A 21,636-nucleotide genomic window follows, 5' to 3' on the forward strand; every position below is an offset into this window, starting at 1 on the left:
TCCCTGGAATCATTCTGGTAAACCTCCTCTGCACCCTCTCAAGGACCCTCACATACTTCCTAAAGTGACCAGACCTAGGCGCAATATTCTAGTTGCGGCCTAACTAGAGCTTTATAAAGATTCAGCATAACTTCCCTGCTTTTGTACTCAATACTTCTGTTTATGAAGCCCGAGCTTCCATATGCTTTGCTGACCACTCTCTCAATATGTCCTGCCACCTTCAAAAATCTATGCACTTACACCCCTAGGTCTCCCAGTCCCTGCACTCTCTTTAGAACTCTGCTATTAAGTCTATATTCCCTTTCCCCAACCCTTCTGGCAAAATGCAACAGCTCACACTTCTGAGTATTAAATTCCATTTGCTGCTTGTCTTGTCTGCCTATTCTGCTAGCCTATCTATGTTCTGTTGCAGTCGATTTGTATCATCCTCAATGTTTGCCACTCCTCCAAGATTGGTACTGCTGGCAAATTTTGAAATGTTACTCTCTATTCCAATATCCAAGTCATTTACATATATCAAAAAGCATTGACCTTTGGGGAACAGCACTGTCTACTGATGTATGATTGCCTTTAAGAGTGATGTCCCTTGAAGCTCTTAGTATGCTAATGAGCTGAGTGCCAGGATGCAGTCATGTGACTTGGAGCCCGAGTCACTCTGCAACTGTAAAACCCAGAGTAAGCTTCTGTAGTTAGCTCTGTACTGTCTATTATAGTCTAGCTGTAAATAAACCTGTTTGCGATCTTCAACTAATTGGAGTCCATGCGTCTCATTTATGTTGCATCAGACAACAGAAAAGAACGCATTACATGGTGGCAGCTATGGTGAGAAGACCATGTCTAGGTTTGAAGACAACAGGTAAAACAACTCTGAAAATGACTTTCCTACAGCCAGTGGAGAAAAAGTTCAAAAAATACTGGCTGAAACAGTAAAACAAAAGAAACTTGCCTCAAGCTGTGGATGACAGAACTGAGAATGTCAGGCTGCAAGTATATTGGGTGAGTCATTATTCCGACGATCGAGGGATACTGTTTAAAAAAAAAGCTCTGAAGTCCTTTAAAGGCTTGATCTTTTTTCTCAAGACTTTAAAAAAATAAAAGCGGGGAAGGCCCAACTCCTCTCCCAGGATGATCGAGGTTGGCCCCATTACAGGAGGCATCCATTAGAAAAAGCACAGGAAAACTCAGATCTCTGCAGAACTTCACCCACGCAGCCAAAGTTTAAAAAAAATTAAATCACTCGTGCGTGAATAAGAGCTTCCATTCACGAAGCCACAGTAAAAAAAAACATTAAAGTCATTTGAGCGTGAAAGAACAGAAACAAACTCAAATAAAGGTTCTTGAACTGCCTAATAAACTGCTGTGTAAACAGAACAAGCTTAATGCTGGAAGCAAGATAAACACAGAGCACTAGCAAACACCTGCTCCTGTCAATCAAAGCAGCTAGTCTAAATAACAGACTGTTTCTTAAAGGGAAAACAGTGCAGAGATATAGAACAGGTCTTAATGCAAGTTTTAAGCAAAAGAGCAGCAGAAGATGGATTTCAACATCAGACAACATAAAAGAACTCAATACATCTACTATCCTCCAGTCTGAAAAATAACCATTTACCACAACTCACTGTTATGTCCTTAAGCCAATTTTTTAATCCAAACTGGCACTGATCTTCTTATTCCATGAGCCTCAATAATGTTAACCAACCATTTATGTGGTACTTTGTCAAACGCTTTCTTAAAATCTAAATAGACAAAATCCATTGCATTTCTTTCACCAACTTTCTCTGTTACTTCATCAAAAAAAATCAATTTGATTAGTCAAGCACGATTTGCGATTAGCTCAAACCTCTCCAAATACCTGTTGATTTTTTCCCCCTGATTATTGTTTCTAAAACCTTACTCACCTCTGATGTTAAACTGACTGGTCTGTCGTTACTAGAACTGTCCTTACACCCTTTCTTGAATAAGGATGTCATGTTTGCCACTCTCCAATCCTCTGGCACCTCCCCTATATCTAGCGAAGACTGGAAGATTATGGTCAGCCCTTTGATGGTTAGCAATCCACTTCAATACCTTCTCTTCTGCAATCACAATCCTCTTCCTCGTGGTTCTGCCTATATTCCTCGACCTGAAAACTTCGTAGAATTTCTCCATCCATGAACTAAAGCTAGATTATTCACTCTCACTGCATGCACCTTACAGTTCCAGTTGTCTGCAATAAGGTATCAAATTTATTTATTTCAGTAGCATTCCTCATGTGCCTCTTCTAACCTCATCTCCCATGGATTCAGCTCCATCATATGCAAACCTTTTATCTGGTTTGACTATATTGTCGTATTTGGTCACAAATTGGTGATAATTATCTTCACGTCATAGCATTTTCTATCAATTTCCATTAGTTACAATGAACAATCTTCTTCATACAAATCCTCATCTGCTGCTTCTACTTTACAAATTCAATTACTGCCCTTTTCAATTACCGACATTTATCTTTTGACTTGCTTCTGCACCATATCACATCCTGAACAACTTCCAAATCTGATTTTGGCATTATTGGAATAATTTTATTAATTCACAATCCAATTTCATGCACAGAACTTTGCAGGAAGTCCATATGCATCTGAATTCTTGATGTGCACTCCTGTAGTTAACTTGCATGTAAACAGCTCAGCTAAACACTGCAAGCCAATAGGTTATGCTCTAAATCCCTGTCTACTTATCGTGCATCAAAAGTTCCCCATCTTATCAGATTTGTCCTAGTTGGCAACGTATCATAGTTCCCCCACTCCAAGAAGGTCTTAAACTGACTCTGAAGAAACATCCTAAACTTTTCGACAAAGTTGCATCATTATTTGCTTTGCATTCCACATGATTCCATCACTTCGATGTGCACTGCGGTGTAGCCATTGACCCCCTTTAAGCCTCTATACTGGCTCTTACTTCCCATGTCACTAATTTATATCTATTTTCTGCTTCCACCTTCTATAATTTTCCCCTTGTAATTGCTCCCTTTATAACCCTGAATTTTGCTTTCCCAGTTCCCAACCTTGCCTCCTGTTCTTCAGAATTATATTTTGAATAGAGCCACTTTTTGCCAAAAGTATAAATTCACATCTTGTTCCATCATCTCTACCTGTGATACTCCCATTTTGTAGATGGTTAGCAGCAATAAGCCAAAGTGAGTGCACCATACTCCATAGTTTCCTGATAAATCTGACTCGTTTGTGAGCTACAAGCCATTCTCCAATTTATTTATTTATTTAGAGATACAGCACTGAAACAGGCCCTTCGGCCCACCGGGTCTGTGCCAACCAACAACCACCCATTTATACTAATCCTACATTAATCCAATATTCTCTACCACATCCCCACCATTCTCCTACCACCTACCTACACTAGGGGCAATTTACAATGGCCAATTTACCTATCAACCTGCAAGTCTTTGGCTGTGGGAGGAAACCGGAGCACCCGGCGGAAACCCACGCAGACACAGGGAGAACTTGCAAACCCCGCATAGGCAGTACCCAGAACTGAACCCGGGTCGCTGGAGCTGTGAGGCTGCGATGCTAACCACTGCGCCACTGTGCCGCCAAAATTGTTGTTGCAATATGCTTTCCTTCTCCGATGTCAGTGGAATTCATTCCACCATGCCACACTTTTACAGTGACAACGCTAATTCAACATACCTTACAATCCCGTTCATTCTTCGGTGAGAAACACTTCATATTTTTCCGTTAAAATTTCATTCTTGCACTCTTTATAAACTCTTCTAACTATCCAATAATCTGAACAATCAATCCCCCTGCTGTGATAACATGGTTAAATCACCCACGAATGTGCTCAGCAATCGTTATTCCATCACTATACCTATACCTTCCAGATTCTCCATCACACCCTCAGCACCATTTCCATAATTAGCAGGTGAGATGGTACATGTCATTGTTATTCCACTTCTACCATTTCTATTCTTTAATTCAATCTTTTGGAATGCCTGATTTTGATACCTATTCAAGACTTGCATCATACACTCGTGTACCCAGAACTTTGGTGCAATCTTAGGTAAGACTGAGCTGTAATTATTAGCCAAATTCCATCACATAACATCTACAACCTTTCTTCACTGTCATCCCTGTTTGTTAACTACCTTGCCAGTATTCCAAAGAAGGTTTTCGTGACCACATTCAGCAGATATTGGTCTAAAGTGACCAACTTTCCAGGAGTGCTTCCGTCATGTTTCAGTATTTTTTGACAATTTTTCCAAAGAAAGGAATTGTTAATACAAGTAAATTAATACTTTTTTTTTTAAAACAAGGTGTATTCTTACAATTTTTTTTAGAAGCACCTAGATGGAAGGTGGGCAATATGCAAAATGGAAGTCATTTTTCACAGAAAAGCACCAATTGTGATGGAAAATCATCAAATCCCTATCTATCTCTGAAAAGGGAGATAAAAAGAGATGGACACGGGAAAGATAGGTGCAAAAGCAGTTGAGTTTGTAAAAGTAAAGCTGTCAGGGGAAGACGTCATAAATGCTGGAATATAGTTAAAAGTTTTATTTAAGTAAACCCACTGATGTGGGCTAGCTATTTGGTACTATTAAATGAAGGTAAGTTGAATGGATTGAACTAAATGATCTGGTTGTAACTGCTCTTCTATATGTTCACTTACTGTGAAATGAAGCAACTTTATGATTCGTACATGACCTCACTTCATCAAGTGTGAGCTAGCATGGTGTGATCATTATTTCATATGACTATACAAAGATAAATTGTATGGATTGAATGCAGTTCTGTATGTTCATCTTACTGTTAAATAATGCAGCTTAATCATTCAAATTTGGATTTATCTCACTAAATGGAGGTGTTGCTAGATACAGTTATGAATAATGAAAGTAATCAGGTAGATGAACTAAGTATGGATAAGCATCTTGAGGGTATTGACCACAATATGATCCAACTAGAAAAGGAATAAATCACTACAAAAACTAGATTGAATTAGAGCAGATGAGTGGCTGAGGTGAGGTAGAAGGGAAATTGGCACTCAGGGGTGATTGCAAAGGCGCAGAATAAGAATGCACAATTAAAAAGGTAAACTATTAGTAGTTCCTAGTAGTTTCCGGATGTCATGGATGAATAAAGAGGTTAGAAACCAATTACATTTGAAGAAGAGAGCCTATTAGGACAATACTAATAATTAAAGGGGAATATGAGAAAACAAGAAGAGGTTCACAGTAGGACAAGGAAAGCTAAGATGCCAAATGAAGAACATATTTTAAAAATTATGTAAAGAAACATTCAAGTACATTAGATAAGAAGAGAATTAGTAAAGCATAACCCCGAGATTAGAGGATTGTCAATCTGCAGACGATGATTAAAAATGGCAATGGTATTTAATGAGCACATTACATTGATCTTCGCTAAAGAGAAGGATCTCAGATGTGAATCCTGAAGTGATTGAAGGAATGAGCAATATTATGATGGATAAAAGGAAAATTTGAAGATATTAGTTAAGTTAAATGAAGACATTTTAGGATTCTGAGGGACTTGAGGGAGAAAATTATTAAGGTCCTAGAAATTCTATTTCAGGTTCCATTGAGTATGGATGAGTGCCCGAGGACTGGGGAGCAATGTTTCCGCTAAACTGCGTGGGTGCGTAGCCATGCAGTGGCCTGCAAAGTACCATGTAAACCTTGCTCTGGGATTAATAAGGTGTGTGCGGCCTCACAAAAAAATTTAAAGTGGCCACTCACTGAGAAAAATGGACATGCACAAGGAATACATTTTAAAGGGAAAGCTCGAAGCATCGAATTGGGGAAGGAAAGATAATTGGATTAAAAATGGGTTACATGGGTGAACACAGAATTAGAGTTTAGTGCAGGCTTTCAGAGTGGTTGGAAATCGGTAGTGGTATCCCACAGGGCTCAGTTCTACTGTCACTTCTCCAGTGTGTATCGATGATTTGGATAGAGGCCTAAAGGGATTGGTGTGATAGGGGAATGGGCTAAAAGGTGGTGGATGTAATTCAATGTCAAGAAGTGTGAGGTGATACATTTTTCTAGAAAAAATAGGAGCAGTAATTATACTCCAAATGGAAGTAGGCTCAATGCTATGGAAGAGCAGAGGGATTTGGTGATACAGGAGTACAGGAATTAAAGACAACACCTCAGCTAAATATAGCCATTAAAAATGGTAATGAATTCTAGGTTTCATTACAAGAGGTATAAAATATAAAAGCTAAGATGTAATGATGAGCCTATATAAAGCCTTAATAATATCTCAGAGTACTGTATGCAAGCCAAATATTATAAAGGTTGATAAAGTCAGGGTTTTTATCAGAAGCTACTTACTGAGAATCGATCTTCTATTAGATTAACAACCCGATTTATATCCACAGGCCTTGTGTGTACATCCTTATAAATAGGAGAATAAAAAAAAACTATGGTTACGTTGAGCTGTATATAGAAGCATCCAAAAATGTTTTCTGGTAGGATTAATAGCATTCCTTTAAAGTATAAAATGATGAAATGAGCAAGTAATAAGCATATAGATCAACGAAGGGATTCAAATGGCATTATAGACAGAAAATTAAAGTCATTTGAATGGATCGTCAATGTTATCAAAATACCAATATTGTAGTCCAATATTTTACCCAAATAGTGGGCTGGATATATGACCCCACCACCGGGAGTTACAGCAGGCGAACAAAATGACAACCCGCATTTGCGGGCCGTGGGCAGTGCACCGCCATGACGCCACAATCTAGCGTGTGGCGGCTCAGGATAATATGCAGGTTGGGCCACCCTCCGGCCAAACACTTGGTGGGGGGGCAGGCTCTGCAACGTCAGTAACTGCGCCAGCTGCCTCTGCACAGGCGCTGGCACCATTTTTAAAGGGCAGCCAGACCTGCCGCTAAATTTAAATATTTCATGCCCTACCCCCCCAGAACACCACAATAAAAAAAAATCACTCCTTCCCCCTCGCCCCAATAACACTTGGATATGATAGTTGCCCTCTCCACCCACTCCTCCCTAAACATTTACCTGGAAGATTTGACCTTCCCCACCTCCAATTATGCAGAAGTCACCCCTTACCCCCTCCCCTACACTACACATGCTCATTGGACACCCCCCCCCCCCCCACCACACTAAAAAACCTTAGTTCCCCTCTTCCCCATGTCGATGGCGCCGGCTTTTCCTGGACAGGAAGGTGAAGGTGTATGAGTGCCGGCCACGGCATGAAAAATATCAAGCTGCAGGTAAGATCAGTGTCAATTTGATTTAAATTTATTCATGTGCTTGATTTACATATGTAAAGTCTGGTCACGTCGCCCAGTGGCTGGGTGGGCGAGCGCCGCCACGGAGCTTCACCACCACCAGGAAGATCAGACCAGACACCAGACTCCGTGGCAGGCTGCTGACAGTACAATCTTCCGGCCCACCCCGCCATGGATCCCAACATCGAGACCTCAACAAAATTCAGCCCACTATGTGCTCAATAAAATTGAAATAATACTCGAAGTAAATAAAATAGAAAGTGTCTAATTAATTGACCAATAATGCTAAAGGGTAAATTTAATATTCCTATCAGGGAGTCAGTCTCAAAGGAAATGTAGAATCAAATTTGCCCTTATATTTTTTAATGCCTTTTATTACTTCCTTGTTCATGACAGAACATTATTTTTGCAGACTTCTGTGGAATGACTCCACATATTGAATGTGATGCTCATAGTTTTGATCCAGGCATGGACACAAAAACTGAATTCTAGAGAAATGACAAGAGCGACAGTGCTCAACATCAAGGCAGCAGTCAACTGACAATGGCATTAGAGGCCCCTACCAAAACAAGGTCAATGTGGGTCAAAGAGAAATCCCTTGTGGGTAGAGTCAAACCAAGCTCAAGAAAAGATAGTTGTGGCTGTTCGAGGCCAATCATTACAGGCCCAGTACATTATTGGTGGAGCTGCTCAGGGAAGTGTCCTTAGTTCAACCACCTTTAGATGTTTCATCAATAAACTTCCCTTAAGCTTAAGGTCATTGATTGGGCTGTTTGCTGATGATTCTATGTTGTTCAGCTCCATTTCACTTTTCCCTCAGTAATGAAGCAGCACATGGAAGCCAATAGTAGGATGTGGACAGCATCTGGGCTTCAGCTGATAATTTGCAGATAACATTCACACCAAGTAATGTCAGGCTATGACCATCCCCAACAAGAAAATGCCCAACAACTTCCCCCGAACATTCAACAGCATGACCATCACCAAGACACCAGCTTCAACATCCTGTGGGTCAACATGGACAAAAGCTTAACTGGACCAGCCATATTAACACTGTCGCTATAAGAGCAGGGCAGAGGCTGAGAACTCTGTAATAAGTAGCTCACCTCCTGACCCATCAAAGCCCTTCCACTATCTACAAGGTTCAAGTCAGGAGTCATGAAAAGCTCAACATTCACCTAAATGGGTGCAACAGCACTCAGGAAGTGTGATAACAGCAAGGAGAGAGTAGTCAGCTGTGTCAGCATACTTGCCATTTGACTCAGCAACCACACTGCCGCTTGCACCGTAGTTGCAATATTTATTATCTACAGGATGCCTTGCAGCAACTTATTAAGTCAACAGCACCTCTTAGCTCATGACCAAGAAGGACAAGAGCAGCAGGATCATGGGAATGCTATCACCTTCAAGTCACACACCACCCTGACTTGGATATATCTTTTCGTCATCAAGGTCCCGGAATTCCCTAATTAACACCACCATGACAAGGTGATACATAACAGAAGGAACAAACTGAACAGGAGCACCATCACACAACCTCCCGCACCACCACCACCCCCCCTCCCCCCACTTTAGATAGTTAGTTCATCTAAATAGGCCATGCTCAAGTTTGTTCATGGACCAGATGTAGCTGCAGAATTCCCCAAAGCTCTGGGTTGCTACCATCCTTTTCCTGTTATTTTTCACTCACATACATGCAGCTTATAAGAGCTACTAAAAGCGATTATGAAAGGAAACTTGCAAGGACATCAAAATCAATAAGAAGAAATTTTACAGTTACATAAAGGGAAAGCGGGTGGTCAAGAGCAATGTAGGCCCACTAAAAGATGAAAATGGAGATATTGTCATTGATAATGGGGAAATGGCAGACATGTTGAACAATTACTTTGCCTCAGTATTTACAGTTGAAAAGGAGGATAACTTGCCGGAAGTCCCAAAAAAATTAATAGTCGATAGAGGACACGGACTTAATACAATTAGCGTAAATAAAACATCAGTAACACGGAAATTAATGGAACTAAAGAGTGAGAAATCCCCAGGACCTGACAGTTTCCATCCGAAGGTGTTAAAGGAAGTAGAGGAGCACATTGTAGATGCCCTAACTATAGTCTTTCAGTTTCCTAGATTCAGGAGTGGTCCCTCTGGATTGGAAAGTTGCACATGTCACTCCACTTTTTAAGAAGGGTGAAAGGGGGAACCAAGGAAACTACAGACCAGTTAACCTGCCATCTGTGGTGGGCAAGTTGCTGGAGTCTATTATCAAGGACAGGGTGACTGAACACCTAGAAAAACACCTAGAAATCAGGGACAGCCAGCATGGATTCATGACGGGAAAGTCATGCCTGACAAATCTCATTGAGTTTTTTGAAGCAGTGACTAAGGTAGTGAACAGGGGAATGTCTATGGATGTTATTTACATGAACTTCCAGAAGGCATTTGATAAAGTCCCACATAAGAGACTGTTAACTAAGGCAGATGCCCATGGACTTGAGGGCAAATTATTGACATGGTTAGGAAGTTGGTTGAGTGACAGAGAGTGGAGATAATGGAGAAGTATTACGATTGGCAGGATGTGACTAGTGGTGTCCCGCAGGGATCTGTGTTGGGGCCTCAATTATTCATTAACGACTTGGATGATGGCATAGTAAGTCATATATCCAAATTTGCTGATGATACAAAGTTAGGCGGCATTGTAGACAGTCTAGATGATTGCAAAGAGATATTGACAGACTAGGTGAGTGGACAAAACTGTGGCAGATGGATTTCAATGCGGGCAAGTGCGAGATTATCCATTTTGGACCAAAAAAGGATAGAGCAGGGTACTTTCTAAATGGGAAGAGGTTAAGTACAGTGGATGTCCAAAGAGACTTGGGGGTTCAGGTGCATAGATCTTTAAAATTCCACGAGCAAGTGCAGAAAATAATCAAAAAGGCTAATGGAATGCGCCTTTATATCTAGAGGATTGGAGTATAAAGACACAGAGGTTATGCTACAGCTGTACAAAACCCTGGTTAGACCCCATTTGGAGTACTATGAGCAGTTCTGGGCACCACACCTTAGGAAGGATATATTGGCCTTGGAGGGAGTGCAACATAGATTTACAAGAATGATACCTGGACTACAGGGGTTAAGTTACGAGGAGAGATTACACAAATTAGGCCTGTTTTCGCTAGAATTTAGAAGGTTAAGGGGTGATCTGATCGAAGTCTTCAAGATATTAACAGGAAAAGACAGGCTAGATAAAGACAAACTATTTCCACTGGTTGGAGATTCTAAAACTAGGGGGCATAGTCTAAAAATTAGGACCAGACCGTTCAGGAGAGATGTTAGGAAGCACTTCTTCACACAAAGGGTGGTAGAGGTTAGGAATTCTCTCCCACAAACAGCAGTTGAAGCTAGAACAGTTGTTAATTTTAAATCAAAGATAGATAGATTTTTGTTAAGCAAAGATATTAAGGGATATGGACCAAAGGCAGGTATATGGAGTTAGGCCACGGATCAGCCATGATCTCACTGAATGGCAGGACAGGCTTGAGGGGCTGAATGGCCTACTCCTGTTCCTATGTTGCTTTAAGTTGAGGGGTGATAGATATAGGACAGATGTTAGAGGTAGTTTCTTTACTCAGAGAGTAGTAGGGGCGTGGAACGCCCTGCCTGCAACAGTAGTAGACTCGCCAACTTTAAGGGCATTTAAGTGGTCATTGGATAGACATATGGATGAAAATGGAATAGTGCAGGTCAGATGGTTTCACAGGTCGGCACAACATTGAGGGCTGAAGGGCCTGTACTGCGTTGCAATGTTCTAATATGTTCCAATCACATTACCACTATGTAAACTCAGTTTGAAGCAGTGTACGGCATCGAAACATATGTTGCTCTTGTGTTTTTGTAGTTGAACCCAAGAACTAGCTGCAAGGCCATGGCACCTATGAAATCAATCACTCACTCCTAAAAGACCCATTGGCTCTTTCAGCGAGATTTTAACTCATTCAAAACCTATTTCCTCGCACAGATTTAAAATCAGGCCCAAATCAATGTGGACATGGTGGGTTGAATTTTACTGACCACCCCCCCACCCCCGACATCCGGGGTTGTGGCGGTGGGGCCCGGAAAATACTTCCAGGAGAGACCTGCCACACTGCCCAATGCTGGGAAGGCCTCGCCCTATTTTACCGGCAGCGGTGGGACCTCGGAGCGGCCTCCCCACCGCTTGGCGGCAGCACCCCAATTCCATATGTAAAGCGCTCCTTACCTTGCCTGAATATGCATCCCACTGCCTGTTGCTCCACACTTCCGCATTTTTCGCTGAATGGGTGGCTGTCACATGCTGTCCCGTTCACGAATGAGAGAAGCCGAAGGGACATCAGAACTAGGAGTACTCGCTCACAGTGCAGGTAAGTCTGGATATACAGAAGTCTCAACTCTGCATACTTGAAGGGAGGTAGGGGGGATGTTATTATCAAGTCTCAACTCTTCAGGCAAGAAGGGAGTTGGGGTGGGGGGGGATTAGAATTAGAATATTACAGCGCAGTACAGGCCCTTCGGCCCTCGATGTTGCGTGGACCTGTGAAACCATCTGACCTACACTATTCCATTTTCATCCATATGTCTATCCAATGACCACTTAAATGCCCTTAAAGTTGGCGAGTCTACTACTGTTGCAGGCAGGGCGTTCCATGCCCCTACTACTCTCTGCGTAAAGAAACTACCTCTGACATCTGTCCTATATCTTTCACCCCTCAACTTAAAGCTATGTCCCCTTGTGTTTGCCATCATCATCCGAGGAAAAAGACTCTCACTATCCACCCTATCTAACCCTCTGATTATCTTGTATGTCTCTATTAAGTCACCTCTCCTCCTCCTTCTCTCTAACGAAAACAACCCCAAGTCCCTCAGCCTTTCCTCGTAAGACCTTCCCTCCATACCAGGCAACATCCTAGTAAATCTCCTCTGCAACCTTTCCAAAGCTTCCACATCCTTCCTATAATGCGGTGACCAGAACTGCACGCAATACTCAAGTTGCGGCCTCACCAGAGTTTTGTACAGCTGCATCATGACCTCGTGGCTCCGAAACTCGATCCCCCTACTAATAAAAGCTAACACACCATATGTCTTCTTAACAGCCCTATTAACCTGGGTAGCAACTTTCAGGGATTTATGTACCTGGACACCAAGATCTCTCTGTTCATCTACACTACCAAGAATCTTCCCATTACCCCAGTACTCTGCATTCCTGTTACTCCTTCCAAAGTGAATCACCTCACACTTCTCCGCATTAAACTCCATTTGCCATCTCTCAGCCCAGCTCTGCAGCCTATCTATGTCCCTCTGTACCCTACAACACCCTTCGACACTATCCACAACTCCACCGACCTTCGTGTCATCTGCAAATTTACTAACCCACCCTTCTACACCCTCATCCAGGTCATTTATAAAAATGACAAACAGCAGTGGCCCCAAAACAGAACCTTGCGGTACACCACTAGTAACTAAACTCCAGGATGAACATTTGCCATCAACCACCACCCTCTGTCTTCTTTCAGCTAGCCAATTTCTGATCCAAAGCTCTAAATCACCTTCAACCCCATACTTCCGTATTTTCTGCAATAGCCTACCGTGGGGAACCTTAACAAATGCCTTACTGAAATCCATATACACCACATCCACGGCTTTACCCTCATCCACCTGTTTGGTCACCTTCTCGAAAAACTCAATAAGGTTTGTGAGGCACGACCTACCTTTCACAAAACCGTGCTGACTATCGCAAATGAACTTATTCTTTTCAAGATGATTATAAATCCTATCTCTTATAACCTTTTCCAACATTTTACCCACAACCGAAGTAAGGCTCACAGGTCTATAATTACCAGGGCTGTCTCTACTCCCCTTCTTGAACAAGGGGACAACATTTGCTATCCTCCAGTCTTCCGGCACTACTCCTGTCGACAATGACGACATAAAGATCAACAACAACGGCTCTGCAATCTCCTCCCTGGCTTCCCAGAGAATCCTAGGATAAATCCCATCTGGCTCAGGGGACATCTATTTTCACACTTTCCAAAATTGCTAACACCTCCTCCTTGTGAACCTCAATCCCATCTAGCCTAGTAGGCTGTATCTCAGTAATCTCCTCGACAACATTTTCTTTCTCTACTGTAAATACTGACGAAAAATATTCATTTAACGCTTCCCCTATCTCCTCTGATTCCACACACAACTTCCCACTACTATCCTTGATTGGCCCTGTTCTAACTCTAGTCATTCTTTTATTCCTGATATACCTATAAAAAGCCTTAGGGTTTTCTTTGATCCTATCCGCCAATGACTTCTCGTGTCCTCTCCTTGCTCTTCTTCGCCCTCCCTTTAGATCCTTCCTGGCTAGCTTGTAACTCTCAAGCGCCCTAACTGAGCCTTCACGTCTCATCCTAACATAAGCCGCCTTCTTCCTCTTGACAAGCGCTTCAACTTCTTTAGTAAACCACGGCTCCCTTGCTCGACAACTTCCTCCCTGCCTGACAGGTACATACTTATCAAGGACACGCAGTAGCTGCTCCTTGAATAAGCTCCACATTTCGATTGTGCCCATCCCCTGCAGTTTCCTTCCCCATCCTACACATCCTAAATCTTGCCTAATCGCGTCATAATTTCCTTTCCCCCAGCTATAATTCTTGCCCTGCGGTATATACCTGTCCCTGCCCATCGCTAAGGTAAACCTAACCAAATTGTGATCACTATCGCCAAAGTGCTCACCTACATCTAAATCGAACACCTGGCCGGGTTCATTACCCAGTACCAAATCCAATGTGGCATCGCCCCTGGTTGGCCTGTCCACATACTGTGTCAGAAAACCCTCCTGCACACACTGGACAAAAACAGACCCATCTAAAGTACTCGAACTATAGTATTTCCAGTCAATATTTGGAAAGTTAAAGTCCCCCATAACCACTACCCTGTTACTCTCGCTCCTGTCGAGAATCATCTTCGCTATCCTTTCCTCTACATCTCTGGAACTATTCGGAGGTCTATAGAAAACTCCCAACAGGGTGACCTCTCCTCTCCTGTTTCTAACCTCGGCCCATACTACCTCAGTAGACGAGTCCTCAAACGTCCTTTCTGCCGCTGTAATACTTTCCTTGATTAACAATGCCACACCCCCTCCTCTTTTACCATCTTCTCTGTTCTTACTGAAACATCTAAATCCCGGAACCTGCAACATCCATTCCTGCCCCTGCTCTACCCATGTCTCCGAAATGGCCACAACATCAGGATCCCAGGTACCAACTCATGCTGCAAGCTCACCCACCTTATTCCGGATGCTCCTGGCGTTGAAGTAGACACACTTTAAACCAAGTTCTTGCTTGCCAGTGCCCTCTTGCGTCCCTGTAACCTTATCCCCTACCTCACTACTCTCAACAGCCTGTACACTGGAACTACAATTTAGGTTCCCATTCCCCTGCTGGGATGGTATTACTGGGGCCACAAATCTGCAGGCATGAAGTGAGGCACTGCGTAGCCTCCGTCCGTAAACAGTGGCCACTCTGCGCCATTGTTTGCTTATGTGAGTGAAGGAGCAATGGCACTCCAGTCATCCTGTGTGTGGGGAGGGTGCCAGAAACGGTAGGCATGTAAAGGTTATCCGGCTGGTGGGGCAATCGATACAGCTGTTACAATCTGTATGTGGTCATGCTGTGCCACTCTTAGTGGGAGGTAGGACAGGCAATGCCATGCCACACCACATAGTTGATGCATGAAAGCACCTGTTTTACCAGTCAACATCAATCCCTGACCTGTTAGGAACCTATGAAGATGTGAAAGAACCGAGTTTAATTGCAACTTGGAGATGGAGATGGTTCAGCCTATATTTTTGATCCACTTCTAGTGAGGATCCATAGGCACCGCAGGCAAAGCTAGCAGGCAAGTGCAGCCCAAGCAGAGGCCCCCGGTCATAAGCAGTGGCTTCCCAAGCAGAGCTTGCCACTACAGATCGCCGCGCATCAACAAGTTCCGCATGACATACCTGCAGATGTCAGAGTGCCAGTGTCGAGAGAGGCGGTGACACATCTCTGTGCCCTGCCCAACGATGACCTGCAGCCCATGGGCTTCAGTGGACATCCTATGCTTGTGGTCCTCAAAGTGACAGCGGCTCTAAACTTTTACGCCTCTGCATCATTTCAGGGGCCTACCAGAGACATTTGTGGGGTCACTCAGTCAGCAGTGCACCCTGCATCAGGGTCACCGATGCCCAGTACCAGAGGGCCAGTGACTATGTCCGCTTCACTACAGACCCTGGGAGCCAGGCCCAAAGGGCTATCGGTTTCAGCTCCATCAAGGATTCCCACAGGTGCAAGGGGTCATAGACTGCACCCATGTGGCCATCAAGGCTCTCACTGGGCAACCAGCTCCATAAGTAAACTGTAAGGGCCTCCACTCGCTCAACTTACGATTAGTATGTGATCACCGTAACCGCTTTATGCAAATCTGTGCCCACTTTCCAGGCAGCTGCCGTGACGCCTTCATCCAGCGCCAATCCCAGTTGGCGCTGGTGCACACTGAACTGGCTCAGATGGAGGGGTGGAATCTAGGAGACAAGGGCTACCCCTTGCAGACATGGCTCCTGACACCAGTGAGACACCCCACCACTGCTGCACAGGAGAGATACAATGCCAGCCAAGGAGCTACAGGAGCCACCATTGAGAAGGCAATCGGCATGCTGAAAATGCGTTTCCGCTGCCTGCATAGATCGGGTGGTGCCCTGCAGTACAAGCCAGAAAGAGTAGTTCGTATCATTTTTGTTTGCTGTGCTCTGCACAACTATGAACTCAATAGGGGGGAGGCCTTGCAGGATGAGGAGAGATGCAAGCAGGACTCCTCCTCAGAGGAGGAGGACGCTGAGGACTTACAGCAGGAAAGGCGCACTGGAGAACAGAGAGCATCCAGGCACCGCATGCAGTGTGAGCAGCGAGCAAGAGATGCACAGCAACGTCTTATTGATCAAAGGCTCTCCACATCATATGAACCACCATGGGCTCTGCAAGCCACATAGCACCCTCGCTCACCTGTTGTGCAGCAGACCGCATCTGCAACATCTTTGCGTCCACCATTACTGGCCGAAGCAAACTGAGCCATTGTCCATGTTACTGCATCCGTGGAGACGCACATAAGTAATACAGGTTTGGCAATGATGTTATTTCATACATTGGCAGTTCTGAAAGCCCAATAATGTAATGGGAGGAGTCACGATTGGTACATGCTGACACAGATCATTCGCACAGTGAAAGCAAAACACATGTCTACGAAGAAGATTTAGAGATTGAACTTTTTACAGTGTAGAGTCATAGAGTTGTACAGCATAGAAACAGGCCCTTCGGCCCACCGTGTCCATGCTGACCATAATGCCTATCTATACTAATCCCACCTGCCTGTATTAATTCCATATCCCTCTATGCCTTGCTCATTCAAGTACCTGTCCAGATGCCTCTTAAATGTTGCTACTGTTCCTGCCTCCACCACCTCCTCAGGCAGCTCATTCCAGATACCTTTGTGTGAAAAATTTACCCCTTTGATTCCCTTTAAACCTCCTCCCTCTCACCTTAAATCTATGCCCTCTAGTTTTAGTCACCCCAACCATGGGAAACAGACACTGTCTATCTACCATATCTATGCCTCTCATAATTTTATATACCTCTATCATGTCCCCTCTCAGCCTCCTTCGCTCCAGGGACAACAGATCAAGCCTATCCAATCTCTCTTTATAACTCAAGCCCTCCAAACCAGGCAACATCCTTGTGAATCTTTTCTGCGCCTTCTCTAGCTTAATCACATCTTTCCTGTAGTGCGGCGACCAGAACTGCACACAGTACTCCAAATGTGGCCTAACCAACGTCATGTACAACTGTAACATGTAGTCCCAACTCTTGTACTCAATGCCTCGGCCGATGAAGGCAAGCATGCTATACGCCTTCTTCACCACCCTGTCTACCTGTGTTGCCATTTTCAGGGAACTAAGTACTTGTGCCCCAAGGTCTCTCTGCTCAACAACACTCCCCAGGGCCCTGCCATTCACTGTATATGTCCTGCCCTGGTTTAACTTCCCAAAATGCATCACTTCACACTTGTCTGCATTAAATTCCATTTGCCAATCCCTTGCCCACTTTATCTATATCCTGTTGTAACCTTAGGCAACCTTCTTCACTGTCCACTATACCACCAATTTTGGTGTCATCTGCAAACTGACTAATCATGCCCCCTACATTCACATCCAACTCATTCATATATATGACAAACAACAGAGGGCCCAGCACCGATCCCTGCGGTACACCACTGGTCACCGTCCTCCAATCTGAAAAACAACCCTCCACTACCACCTTCTGCCTCCTATCACCAAGCCAATTTTGTATCCAATTTGCTAGCTCACCCTGGATACCATGTGTTCGAACCTACTGGACCAGCCTACCATGCGGGACCTTGTCAAAGGCCTTGCTAAAGTACATGTAGACAACATCCATCGCCCTGCCGTCAATCCTCTTGGTCACCTCCTCGAAAAACTCAATCAAATTCATGAGACATGATTTCCCACACACAAAGCCATGCTGACTATCCCTAATCAGACCATGCCTTTCCAAATGCATATAAACCTGTCTCTCAGAATCCCTTCCAATAACTTTCCCACCACTGATGTAAGGCTCACCGGCCTGTAGTTCCTTGGCTTATCCCTGCTGTCCTTCTTAAATAAAGGCACATTAGCTATCCTCCAGTCTTCCGGTACCTCACCCGTGGCTAACTATGATACAAAAATCTCTGCCAGGGCCCCAGCAATCTCCTCCCTTGCTCCCATAGCATCCTAGGATACACCTGGTCGAGCCCTGGGGATTTAACCACCTTAATGTGCATCAAAACCTCCAACACCTCCTCCTTTGTAATGTTGATATTGCTGTTCCCTCCTTTGAACTCACTAGCTTCCGTGACCTTCTCCACGGTAAATAGTGTCACCTGTGCAGAGCCATTTGTGTCACAGTGGTTACTGGAAACACTTGTGGGTGCTCCTTCATGGTGCCGCTTCTGCGCTAGCAGCCTGACTGGAGGAAGGCTGCTGATCAGATTGCCCTTTGGCTGTGGATGACTTTGGCGGTCGTACTCTGTGCACACGAGGCCTGGAGGGCCCCGGCTAACTGGGGGAACGATCATTTATCGTCTTCCGGCATTGGACCCTTTGATGCCAGATGGCCCCACGGCTACTTACCTCCTCTGCCACCTCCAGCCAGGCAGCCTTTGTCAGGCAGGAGGGCCTCTTCTTACCATTGCTGGGGAAAAGGACCACCTGCCTTGCCCACACAGCCTTGAGGAGAGTGAGCAAGGAGGCATCGCTGAACCTTGGGCCACCCTCTGCCATCTTCGATTTTGGTCTGGTTCTTTATATGCAAAGGTTATTCCACAGTGTAACTGCTCTAACTTCTGGCTGCAAGGTTTTTTTTGCACATGTTTGAAAACTAATGCAGGACTCATGAGGAAATCTGTGCTGTTGTTCTGGTGTTACATTTCGAACAGATCGACACAGATATACATGTTCACGTACACTTTGCTTCTGCAGCAGCTGATCATAACTATTGATGCAATATTTCTGGTTTGCAATGCAGCTAGAACATAAACATATTTTTCTGGTTCTTTAAGAAGTACTTTGAATCAGTTACATGATGTCTTTTCACATAACAGTTAGCAACGAAATGATTACAGATTCCAAATGCATATTAGTCTGCGGCTTTTTACATTCAGGAAAGTAAAGGTTCATAATATGTAGATATTCTTAAATGTTGCTTTTATTTCTGGTAGTGTATTTGCCTTTTATGATACAATTCAGTCTCACGTTCTGGTAGGTGCATAATTAAGATTATTCACCAGGTGCAGCAAGCCTACATGAAGGAATGTTACACTCGAGTGGAAGAAGAGGATCTCAACTGCACAGGACACCGGGGACAAAGCAGAGTATGTACGTGGCAGCAAAGCAGAAAGTGCTGGAGAAACTCAGCGGGTCACAGGCTGAAAGTTAACTCTGCTTCTCTCGCCACAGATGCTGCCGGATCTGCTGAGTTTCTCCAGCTCTTTCTGCTTTGCTGCCAGATTGCCAGCATCCCCAATCTTCTATCGTGAGATAAGTATTTATTTGGCAGCTGTCAGGAAGCAGGTGCTGGGACGCTTTAAATAGGGCCCCAGCACCTGCTCTTCAGCTGAGCCTCCTGCTGCGTAATTTGGGAGGGCGAGTGGCCATGATGCTAATGAGCCGTCGCGCTGAATATAGCGGCGGTTTAGCGACGGGTAATCCGCACAGGCGGACCGCCATTTTCAAGGGCGGGGCGCTCGTAACATTCAGCCCAATGAGTAGCCACTAGCAAGAAAAATCATGCATTCTAATATCTGCTTCTTAAAAGCTTTCACAATGCCTTAATCTTATTCTTAGTCCTTACTCTTAATCTTATGTGCAATCCTTATTTGAAGGAAAATAAAGAGTGATAGGATAGCAGGAAGATTCAGGCTACTGTATACAGCATGACTTCTGACGCCTGTGCACCAACTACAAACAGGGCAGCTGCATCAAAGCTTATGCTATAACCAGAATGATGGGACACACCATTGGTATCTCCAAGCGTTTGTTGCGTGTGACTGACCCCTTCCCCTAGAGTTTCCAGAATAACTGGCAGCTAGTGTAGGAGTATAACTCTACCCAGTTAATAATCCACATATACACAGCAAGCGGCTGAGTAATGGCTGCTTTCTCATTGGCGAGTTTAATCTGCTTACAACAGACACTTTGGGGTAAACGAGGATCCTTAAAAATTGAAGTAGTGCACAATTTACCCACGATTACAAGAGGAATTCCCAGGCTTTTACCTAATGTTACAAAGCCATTTTTGTAATGGGTGCAGGTATGGATAATAAACCTGTAGATATAAAAACCCAAAGAAAGACACCGAAGACGGCTGCTGTCTCCTAACTTGCCTGTTTTGGCTCCAGGTCCTTGTCCCTGATGATGTGCCTCACCACCGGGATGCTCTTACTAACTTTCATCTTGATTTTAAAGTTTAATTCCGGGAGATCCCGCTTCAGAGCCGCGGCCGCAGCATCGCCTCATCGGCGGCGGTGAGGATGTTGAGCTAAGCTCGGGGTTTTTCCCCCTCTCCCTCTCTCTGGTGAGCGGCTTCTCCGCCGTTAGTTGCCGTGTTTGTTGGCCGCCTCTTGTTGCCATGGGATTGTCTCTCGTTGCCATGGAAGGAAACGCGCTACGGTGGCCGGACAGGGTGATCAGCCCCCATCCTAACGCGGGGCGGCGCTGCGGGGTCAGCCCGCCACAAAAACAATATAAAAGCAAAGGTACACAGTGCTGCCACTGTGCGTCGGTGGTGGAGGGAGTCAATGTTTGTTGATGGAGTGCCAATCAAGCAGGCTGCTTTGTCCTGGATGGTTTTGAGCTTCTTGGGTGTTGTTGGAGCTGAACCCATGCAGGCAAGTGGAGAGTATTCCATCACATTCCTGACTTGTGCCTTGTAGATGGAAGACGGGCTTTGGGGAGTCAGGAAATGAGTTACTCGCTGCAAGATTCCTAGCCTCTGACATGCTATTGTAGCCACGGTATTTATATGGCTACTGTTTGGGATTTTCTTCTCCCTGCAGCTCTCACATGCGTTCAAGTCTTTAGAAGAAGCAATTTTCCTCCACACAAGATCAGGTGGCAGGTTGTTCAACCTTGCCCGTCTAAAAGCGAAGACCAAAGTACGGAAAGTCCTCATCAGGGAACTCCGCTTTGCTGACGATGCTGCTTTAACATCTCGCACTGAAGAGTGTCTGCAGAGTCTCATCGACAGGTTTGCGGCTGCCTGCAACGAATTTGGCCTAACCATCAGCCTCAAGAAAACGAACATCATGGGACAGGACGTCAGAAATGCTCCATCCATTAATATCGGCGACCACGCTCTGGAAGTGGTTCAAGAGTTCACCTACCTAGGCTCAACTATCACCAGTAACCTGTCTCTAGATGCAGAAATCAACAAGCGCATGGGAAAGGCTTCCACTGCTATGTCCAGACTGGCCAAGAGAGTGTGGGAAAATGGCGCACTGACACGGAACACAAAAGTCTGAGTGTATCAAGCCTGTGTCCTCAGTATCTTGCTCTATGGCAGCGAGGCCTGGACATCATATGTCAGCCAAGAGCGATGTCTCAATTCATTCCATCTTCGCTGCCTCCGGAGAATCCTTGGCATCAGGTGGCAGGACCGTATCTCCAACACAGAAGTCCTCGAGGCGGCCAACATCCCCAGCTTATACACACTACTGAGTCAGCGGCGCTTGAGATGGCTTGACCATGTGAGCAGCATGGAAGAT

The 21,636-nt window shown here is 44.6% G+C and overlaps 1 protein-coding gene across 1 annotated transcript in view; it reads right to left on the bottom strand.

Annotated features, from left to right (window-relative positions):
• LOC137380040 (cilia- and flagella-associated protein 69-like) overlaps window positions 1–20,487 on the bottom strand; it is a 188,074-nt gene extending 167,587 nt beyond the window's left edge. The window contains exons 1-2 of the mRNA XM_068051569.1: window positions 20,257–20,487; window positions 6,341–6,403 (exon numbers count right to left, since the gene is read on the bottom strand). Coding sequence (XP_067907670.1) covers window positions 6,341–6,403; window positions 20,257–20,325 — 132 coding nt within the window. The 5' untranslated portion in view covers window positions 20,326–20,487. The remainder of the gene's footprint in view (window positions 1–6,340; window positions 6,404–20,256) is intronic.
• Window positions 20,488–21,636: the final 1,149 nt, after the last annotated feature.

Source organism: Heterodontus francisci, chromosome 2 (genome assembly GCF_036365525.1).
Source record: "Heterodontus francisci isolate sHetFra1 chromosome 2, sHetFra1.hap1, whole genome shotgun sequence".
Taxonomy (NCBI): domain Eukaryota; kingdom Metazoa; phylum Chordata; class Chondrichthyes; order Heterodontiformes; family Heterodontidae; genus Heterodontus; species Heterodontus francisci.